This window comes from Branchiostoma floridae, chromosome 1 (genome assembly GCF_000003815.2).
Source record: "Branchiostoma floridae strain S238N-H82 chromosome 1, Bfl_VNyyK, whole genome shotgun sequence".
Taxonomy (NCBI): Eukaryota; Metazoa; Chordata; class Leptocardii; order Amphioxiformes; family Branchiostomatidae; genus Branchiostoma; species Branchiostoma floridae.
Window position 1 is genome coordinate 19,544,142 of NC_049979.1, and position 9,692 is coordinate 19,553,833.

At 39.3% G+C, this 9,692-nt stretch overlaps 2 protein-coding genes across 2 annotated transcripts in view; both read left to right on the forward strand.

The window, feature by feature from the left end:
* Positions 1–1,945, forward strand: part of LOC118412172 — a 12,866-nt gene extending 10,921 nt beyond the window's left edge. The window contains exons 7-11 of the mRNA XM_035814922.1: positions 898–951; positions 1,079–1,108; positions 1,373–1,417; positions 1,541–1,603; positions 1,929–1,945. Coding sequence (XP_035670815.1) covers positions 898–951; positions 1,079–1,108; positions 1,373–1,417; positions 1,541–1,603; positions 1,929–1,945 — 209 coding nt within the window. The remainder of the gene's footprint in view (positions 1–897; positions 952–1,078; positions 1,109–1,372; positions 1,418–1,540; positions 1,604–1,928) is intronic.
* A 699-nt stretch (positions 1,946–2,644) lies between these two features.
* LOC118412264 (adhesion G protein-coupled receptor L2-like) overlaps positions 2,645–9,692 on the forward strand; it is an 8,639-nt gene continuing 1,591 nt past the window's right edge. Inside the window, exons 1-15 of the mRNA XM_035815044.1 lie at positions 2,645–2,830; positions 3,065–3,133; positions 3,776–3,887; positions 4,300–4,592; positions 4,732–4,781; positions 5,384–5,495; positions 5,692–5,783; positions 5,925–6,027; positions 6,517–6,670; positions 7,169–7,247; positions 7,425–7,491; positions 7,977–8,068; positions 8,616–8,742; positions 9,103–9,144; positions 9,429–9,521. Of these exons, the coding sequence (XP_035670937.1) occupies positions 2,675–2,830; positions 3,065–3,133; positions 3,776–3,887; positions 4,300–4,592; positions 4,732–4,781; positions 5,384–5,495; positions 5,692–5,783; positions 5,925–6,027; positions 6,517–6,670; positions 7,169–7,247; positions 7,425–7,491; positions 7,977–8,068; positions 8,616–8,742; positions 9,103–9,144; positions 9,429–9,521 (1,641 nt within the window). The 5' untranslated portion in view covers positions 2,645–2,674. The remainder of the gene's footprint in view (positions 2,831–3,064; positions 3,134–3,775; positions 3,888–4,299; positions 4,593–4,731; positions 4,782–5,383; positions 5,496–5,691; positions 5,784–5,924; positions 6,028–6,516; positions 6,671–7,168; positions 7,248–7,424; positions 7,492–7,976; positions 8,069–8,615; positions 8,743–9,102; positions 9,145–9,428; positions 9,522–9,692) is intronic.

The window sequence follows — 9,692 nt, forward strand, 5'->3', positions numbered from 1 at the left end:
TCGTTCACGCGAGTTGTTGACGTCTCGGTCAGGCCCTGAGGCGTGAGAGGTGAATGGTCGGACCAGCAGCTGTGATTAGGCTAATTACAGACCAACTTTAGGCTTCAAGAAAAGGAACCATTAAGTAGAGTAATGAAGTGTTACCTTATCTTACACAAAACAAACTTCCAGTCCATTTGAGATTTACGCCGACATCTACTAGTATGTAGCTGTACTGATCAGTACTTAAGATACAACCTTCCTTCTATATCTACAGAACGTTTTGGGGCCGCAGGGTCGTCATAAATTATTTTTCCAAACTTTAATTTTTAGAATTTTGCCATTAATATAAAAAAGGATAGGAATTATTTTTATGTTCAATATAAGATCAAGTGTCACATGTACAGCGCAGGGAAGTGCAATGTCCTTTAGACATCAGGTGTTACCCTTTTCGCTGTAATATGTAATGATATATAGTAGATTCCTGTATATTTTCATAGGCCCTAATGTCATCATTAATGAATGCGTTTACAACGCTGAATTAAATTCATGGTAGGTACATGTACAGTCCTACATGTACAAATGACCACCTCTGCCAAATGGTTACCTGTCCACTGTGCACATGTTTTGATGGAGCCATGGATTATTTTTCATAGACCCAAGCATTAAGACTCCTGTCTATAGCCTGTCTGTTTTCCTCAACTGCCTTGATCGTGAGTGGTCCCCATAAACAGCGCTGACTGCATTATCAAAGGTCATTGGTTGGTTGGTTGGTTGGTTGATTGATTGATTGATTTCTGTGTCATTGATATTACGGCTCTAGCAAGGAACTTTTGATTTTCTATGTCCATAGCAACTTGAATATGAAACATTTGTGTTGCTTCCTACATAGATTGAAGTTCTTTTCCTTGTTCACAGAACCCTCAACTACCACGCCCATAACAACTTCATGGCAGTCAACTTTAAGCAGCAGTAAGTCAGTCAGTTTTGTATACATTATTATCATTATGAACTTTGATGTCATTTCGGGCGAGGTGTCCTGTCTCTATTTCTAGACGTACATAGATCATTTAGTTCTTACTTGATTTCTGTATTTCAGCGAGTACGGCAAGGTCAACGTCGGAAGACAGTAAGTTTTTGCACCACCTATGACTATTTCCCACTCTGGTTTGCATAAAATATGTAACATTGGATATATCCGGAGTAAAATAGCTACGTCATTTGTTCTTAATTCTCAAGAAAGTTATTTTGAGAGCCACTGATTAAGAAATTGATTCATCTGTAGTAGGCTGTCATCAAGATCTAAAAAGATCAGTTTGCCATTTGGCGTTTAATTTAAACTAATGAATTATTTTAGTTATCATACCTGTGTTGTTGTGTCTCATTGCCCTAGGTACCACCTCGTCAGCAACAACGACAAGATCAACTGTGGAGAAGAGTGAGTCAGTTTCTACACAATGTTTGGTTATCTATTCTTTACGTAACTGACTTGCGTTTCATGATGATGACATGCTGTCTATTACTGCTCGAATATTACAAATTGCATCTTTTATTGACCTAGGCACTTCAAGGCATACTACCTCAACACCGCCACCAACTACAACAAGTTCTACTTTGTCCCATAGTAAGTTAGATAGTCTGTCTACTTTCTTTGTGTGGAATAAACATCCCTGGGTAGGCACCATTGTAATGCTTGTGTATTTCTTGGGGTGCCATGTGAAAAAAAACGTAATTCAAAAGAATGTTCATGACACAAAAGTGATAAAATTAAAAGTACTATGACTATGCGATAAGTGAGTTTGGGTTCAAAAGTCCAGTAATCTATACCAAAGATTTGTCATTGTGTCAGCAATTGAAGTCATCAGACGATCAAAGTCATCCATGGCACATTTATTGCAACTTAATAACGTCTGTTTTGTCATTTTATCGCCACATTTGACACCATACAGCAACATGTTGTACATAAACATATTTTGCAGGTACGTCAACGGCCACCAGTAGTCCAGCAGCGACGTCATCTGTGCCAATCACTACGACGGATGGTATGACATTTTGAATTGGATGTACCTATTTGATCGGGCATTGCGTCCTCTGTAATAAATCTAATAAATATAAAGATTCTATAGCTAGAAATAACCTTATACGGTCCGTAATTAGTCAGCTCAATCCAGTAATAGTAGTAATCATCACCCTTAAGTACTTCTAAAAGTGGTGTTCTGCTTTTTTCTCCAGTTGAAACGGTTTCCGACTGTAGCATTGACGGTACCTGCCAGACAAGCAACACTTCAGCTTGGGTCAGAGAATTGCAAACCTCTGTACGTATGGCAACATTGTCCTCCGTCCAAGTTCACATTTATCCTTTATCATTATACTTTATTTAATATTCCATGTACATAGCTTCAATTTTGCCTTGTGACTCTAGTTGCTGTGTAACTCTTTTTGTAGTTATTCCGTGTCTTGTCTGAAATATCATGACATACCGCCGTAAATGCCGGTGCCCATATGTCAAACTAGTAGTAAATGTTATAGACAGTTGCTCTGTATCCATGATACATCGAAAATCACTTTTGGGGAGTTAAACAAGTTTACAACCCGAAAAGCTAATAAAGTATTTCTTAATTCTATTACATGTATATGACTTGTGTTATTTACATCACAGCTCAAACAAAGCGTATCTGCTGGGGACGCCATTTCCATGATCCTGGATCGGCTCCGCAGCGTGAGCATCCTCCTGAGTGGGGACATCATTACAATCGTCCGGATGCTCAGTACGCTGGTGGAGATACAGGAGCGACAGCTCGAAAACGTACCTCAGGAAGAAAGGAAAGGCATAGCCACTGATTTTACACAGGTATGTAAAATAGGAAAGGTTCTCTTTACGCATACTTAATAAGCTTGTATGGCATTAAAGAGAAGAATAAGTAATTGTTCAATTAGTTGATTGTTTTAGGAATGTTTAGTGTTTTACCACAAATCATAAGGTTAGTGCTTCGTACTGTGGGCGCAGGCCTATAGTTTCATTGCCTCTCCCTCTGTTTCTTGAGTCTGCACATGTGATGATTTATCGTTCTTTACTTATTGACAGGCAATGGTACAATGCGGAAGTATCGTATTAAAAGACAAGTACAGATCAGCTTGGAACGAAGTTCCATCGGTAAGTGTTCATCCATTTTTATTTTTCATTTAATGAACTCAATATGATGCTTATATAACTAGTAGGAATAAGTTGTCCTACAACGACAAGAAGGGCCCTTCCTCTTATGGCCGTATTACCTCCGTGGAAACAGAGGAATTGTTTTCAGACTGGTTGTTTGTTTGTCCTAATGTGGGTACGAAGTTGTTTTTGTAGATAATATTGTAGAGTGACGTCATGTGAGGCCAGGAGATACTGTAACTTGAGAGTGACCTTACCTTAGACCTTAGACCCTCCCGCAACACTGTTGCATTGGTCGACTCGTCGAGCATACTTCCTCCAAAGGTTGCGGTCTTGCGCAGCTACTGCCATGCTTCCCATGCTGTTTAGCCCCATTTTCCTTCCATCATCTAAGATTGTCCATCTTAGTGTAGTTTTTGGCCTGCCCCTGGGGCGGGTGCCCTTAGGAGCCCATGACATAGCTGTTTTTGTTGTTCTTCTGTCGGAAAGGCGCCATACATGCCCGACAAATGACAATTTTGGAAAATTAAATTGGTGTGGGGGCAACGTTAGTCCCCCAGAGTAGGAAGGGTGGCCTGTTGATTTTGTATAATCCTTTGTAACTCTTAACCTATGATAACTTTTAAGCTTTAATGTCGTTAGGGATCCCAGCCTAGATTGGCAGCAAGTCTCAGCGACAGTATGGAGAAGGCGGGTTTACTGCTGGCCAAGACTTCGCCGACTGAAGAAATCTCAATATCCCAGGAAAATGTTGGTAGGTGTGATCCGTTTACTTTGGCTTTGGGAAATGTTCTCTCGCCTTCAGGGATAGTAGATAAAGAAGGTGTTAAGAAAGTTAAAAGATTTATACTGATCATGAATCTTTTGTACGTCGATGAAGATTAGCCATCCAGGTAATAAGCTACGCAAAACGTCAGTCGACAGTTACTCAAGCAACCGGATATGATTTTGAAAACGGTCAGACGTTTTAAACAACATCTGTTGTTTTTCGTGAGGGACACTGGAGAAATCTTGCTGGCTAGAAATCTAATTCATAGTTAGGATAGACCTGTACGTCAACTAGATCTTTTTTGCATACCAATTCACAGCTAGCAAGATTTCTCCAGTGTCACTGACGAAAAACGACGGATAACTGTTTTCATGAATCCTTTGCTTTTATACCACAGTGATGGACATTGTCCCCGCATCAACCGGTAACGCCACCTATCCCAACCTAACGAAGGCTGGTACGTCTCCACAATGGTCTGACGTGATCGACAGGATCACACTCCCACCAGTGGACCGACAAGTCGTGGTGGCCCTATACAACACGTTAGGGGATTACTTCAACACCAGACCGGAGGAGACAATAGTCAATTCTCGTGTTATATCGGCATCTCTTGTAAACAGCTCTTCTACTGAGTCCGACCTTGGTGGTAACGTTACCATCGTTTTGGGACATATAAAGCAAGACGACAAGGTACGTGTCAAGTTCGTATGTGAAATTTTTAGGTAATTCACTCATTGATACCGCAATTTTCTACCAGAAGTGCTCTATAAATATAACGTTAACCACTTTTACAAATTTTATTACCTTTTTATCGTCTCCTTCTTTGCAGACCGTCAACCTATCCACATCTTTTTGCTCTTTCTGGAACCAATCGCGCGGGTAGGTTTTTAGTTTATTGTTTATTTCAGGCATTATGGGCCATACACAAATACAAGTACATTTAAAACAAAAGTCTACTTGAATTATTTTTTTTAAATGACACAGTATCTCATGGACTATGTACAGCGTATCAATAGTTTCTCCAAAACCTACTCGAAGAGAAGACGTCCGAAAGTAACAAGAGCCCATTAGTCGGGCCAGTCATTTTGACAATGTGTACCTTTTTTTAAGAAAGCACTATGCAAAAAAGATATACAGTACATACATGTGTCCCAATGAAACGCAATGCTGGTCGAGAAATACAAAATTTAGAACTACTCTGCCTGCTAATGCATGCATAAAGTAAGAAATGTAAGCAGTCAGACGTATTAATGGTATGAGTATGTACTTTTTGTCCAGATAGATGCAAGTTACCAAGCAATGCTATTGTTTATTGTTTGTTCAGGTCCCTTGACATTGTAAACGCCAGAAGGCACACAGATCATTACTGGAGGAAATGACACTATTTTGTGTATGGTAATGTTCATGCATGTATCAACTATTCACTATGTAAATATGAATATGTAATCACCACTAACTCCATATTGCCTTTATTTGTGAAGAAATTGGTCTACAGATGGTTGCACAGCAAAAGTGACTGATGACGGCCACACCATCTGTGAATGTAACCATCTCACCAACTTTGCGATCCTGGTGGACGTAATAGGACATAAGGTAAGTGTGTGGATGCCTATCTGAAGACTTGTTACTACGTTGAAATAGATTTTAGAGATCCCGAAGGATGCCTACTACGATGATAATTCTTCTACTTGTTCTGTCTCAATCTACTTACAGGACAGTGAAGCTATGAAAATATGTCACCACAAATTGTGCACCTTCATTACTCGATTCAATCTCTTGCATTTTCCAGGATGAATTTGCTCTCCATGTCATCACCTACATCGGATGTATCATCTCCATCGCGAGTCTTCTCTTCTGCATCTGTGCCTTCTTGGGAAGAAGGTGAAGATCATCAATTCCTCATTTTTAGATTGTATCTCTTCTACTCATGTCTGACATCTTTTTATAAAATGCACGATTAAGCAGGGATGGTCCCAGCCATAGCCAGACGTCATCTAATGACAGTTCGCCATCTTGTTTCAGACGAGTTCGTTGTCCCCGCACCATAATACTTGCAAACTTGTGCATCTGTCTGTTGGTTGCTGAGGTGGTCTTCCTAGCCGCAGTTGACAAAACGCAGAATAAGGTACTTTTTCCGATTAGAAGATTCTAGAAAGACCTCAGATGTCCATTAGAATTGCTTAACCCAATTGCTTCGATTAGTTGCGCTTATACAATTCAAATCTGTCTTGAGGTCTGTGTATGATATCAACATATCATTGTAATCAATAACAACGATTATTTGTGCACGAGTATACATAAAAACACTGACATGTCCTCGGTAAAATGAAAAAGAATCTTTCACAAATCCAGGGGTTAACTCTATTGTTTTAACTCTTGAAATAACTCAAACAAATGTCGCTCACCCTACGAAAGTTGAAATGCATAAAACCACATTGGTCGGCATCAGGCACCGGGTAATCGTCCCTAACAATATGCGTCAACGTTTTTTAACTTTGCTTAGGTCAGATTTGAGTCAGAACTCCCGAGAAAAACATTCTGACATTTGAGAGCTGCTATTGTGAAAGATTTTTCTTGGAACCAAGACAGATGAGCTTTAATTTTGCATCCCCAGACCGTCTGTACTGTCATTGCCATCGCTCTCCACTACCTGTTCCTGGCCGTGTTCGCCTGGATGTGTGTGGAAGGGATAGAGCTGTACATCATACTTGTCAAGATCTTCAACTTAAAGAGTTCCCGAATGGTCTACTACTATCTGTTAGGCTATGGTTAGTACATACATCATTGCTTGGGATTACTTGCACACGCGTTTTACATATTGTTGAGTGTATACAAGAGAGATTGATTAATAATGAGTTCCAAACGACACCAATGAGTTTTGCAATGACAGCTTTACCGATATTCAATGCTTTGTAGAGGTGTCCAAAATATTCATACTCATAAACTCGAAGGAAACACTAAGTAAATGTTTGTTTCTTTGTTTGTTTTGTTTGTTTGAACGGAAACACCAAGTAAATGTTTGTTTCTTTGTTTGTTTGTTTTGTTTGAACCTTTATTTATCCGAGAAGCTCAAATCGACCTGCAGTATATACAGTTTACATCATTTTTAAATGATGTAATCATTTTTTAAAAGTCCTAATGAGTCTGACATTGTACTTAGTTTTGCATGTAATATAGAATAAAAACAGTCTGACTTCTTTTCGTAATTACTAATTACAATTAGATGTGGCTTCTTCTACACCAAACTGTTTCCATGGTTTTAACAGGGACACCAGGCGTGGTGGTGGGTGTCTCAGTGACAGTCAACTACTTGATGGGGCTGGATGGATACGTCACAGAAAAATAGTAATATTTTATTCTTAGCTATGTGAAAACACTCATTGCAGTCTGATTAAGATATAAAAACGCCTCACTGGGCGTTATTTTTATAGAATGATGTGTTGCTGTTGTTGTTCGTTTCTTTTGGCTTTATTTGTACACCTACATATTTATTTCACTTTTGGCACCCCCTTTTTATTCTAGCTGCTGGCTGGCTGTGAAGAACTACTTCATATTTAGCTTTGTGGGACCGATGCTTTTTGTTATAGTGGTAAGCAGAATTCATATTTTATGTCAATTTCAATATTGGTCAGTGTGCATATATCCAAATCCGTACAAGACACTACTCCCTTATTCGCGGCCCAACGCCTTTAGACGCTGAACATGATACTTGGTACGTGTTGCGCCTGTGTGGTCGTGTTAGCGTAGTGGTCAGAATGTTTGGCCCATAATCAAGATGTCTTGAATCTTAATCCCCTGACTGGCCACCGATGTTTTGTCCTTTGGAAATGCACTTTACACGACTTTCCTCACTCCACCCAGGTGTACAAATGGATATCTGACTTCGGTTGATGAGGTGAAGGGTGGTAGAATGAGAGGAGTCGGCTAAGCCTTTCAATGCCATTCCCTAGGCATCGTGAACAGCGTACCCCAGCCCCTATGGTCTTAAAAATGTTCTTTGCCTTTTTTCTCTTGTTAAATGCTTCTAATCGCTGTCTTCATACAAGTTCTAACTGTATCATCTTTTCCTGACAGGTGAACATTGGGGTCCTAATCATGACGCTCAAAATCATCCACACCAAGAGATCCAGTAGGAAACTCGACGAGTCTCGGGGAAAAAAGATTAGGTAGATCCTTAGCTTATCCTTGCCATTCATTGTACAATATACATCAACACCTCAGAAGACGTGTGCACATGTGCACGAGTAATTCACTACATTTTATGAACCAAAGGCAAAGACGGTACAACATTAACAAGTTACAACAAGATGACACAAGAAATAATCATTTAGTCTTGCTGTACAAGAGGTTGAATATGATATTTACACCGAACCTGAAAAGACATTTTGAAGACTTATCCAAACTTCGACTGTACAGCACCAATATTTCTCAAGGAATGTACAATTGTCAGCTAACGACTTCAATTACTCATGGAAATGAACGATTGGTTCGGTGTTCGGTATTGTAAATCATGCAAGTTCCAGGTCATGAGAATTTCAGTGCAGTTCAGTACGTATCATACAGTCACCTATCTTGAGAATATGTTACCTTTCTAGTCTGGTGTCGTTTACTCCTCGGTACATGTGTCATACCTTGACAAAATGTTTACAATTTTGCTGAATAGTAATTCAGCAGATTTGTAATTGATTATGTTCATGTGATGGATTTTTGCAGACACTGGGTCCGTGTGTCCTTGTCTCTCATATGTGTATTGGGAGTGACTTGGGTACTGGGCGTGCTGTACATCGTGAGGGAGACCATATTCTTTGCCTACGCCTTCGCTATAATCAACTCCTTGCAGGTAAGTAATGTCTTCTAACCTAAGCTGTGTTACTTCTTTCCTGCAGCTTAATGTTAACGTTTAATATTCTGCTTCCGCGTCAATATAATTAAACAAACCATTGTTAAACTAGAAAGCAACACGTATGTATATAATCATATAGTCATGCGAACACAACCAAACGGCCAGTTTGCGTTGATGGACAGCAAGACTTCCCAAATTGTATATATTTTGGTCGTTTTGTCTGTACATGTGTTTCTTTAAGTTGTTCTTTTTTTACGTTCAAAGCTAAGCCTAGGATTAATAAGTTTTAACTGCTACGACAGTAGCTTGTGCATGTTTCGTAGTTGAGTGTTTCATTATTTATTTATTTCACTCCAGGGTCTGTTTATTCTAATATTCCACTGCCTGCTGAATGAAAAGGTAATTTTTATCTTATCATTACATTTTTATTGTTATCATTTTAATGATATGATACGTAGTGGCTTCTTCAAGTTTAATTTTTTTAATAATTGAGGCAAAAGTACATTCCTTCACCTATTCACGTGATCACATGCACTTGCAAAACATCTTCAATCTACACATAAAACATTACATTGCAAAATATGATGAAAAAAACAACAACTGACAATCGGATTGGTGTGAAAGTGCCACAGAGTAACATTATTCAATGTCTAAAATTTTATCTTTATCGTTTTGGGTGCCAGGTCCAAGATGAAATGAAACGAAGCATCTCCAGATCTGGGAGGAGGAGAACCTTAAATAGCACGGGAAGCGTGACAACCTTCCGACAAAAACTGGTGAGTTAGTGTGCACAGCACGGGAAAATGATTGGGGTATGTCGAAGTAGGTTAGACATCCAGGTAATAAGATACGCCCAAAAGTAGTAACTCAAGCAACCTGGATATGGTTTTGGAAACAGTCACACGTTTCAATTACTATCCAACTAGTTAGGATAAAGCTGTTCTTCA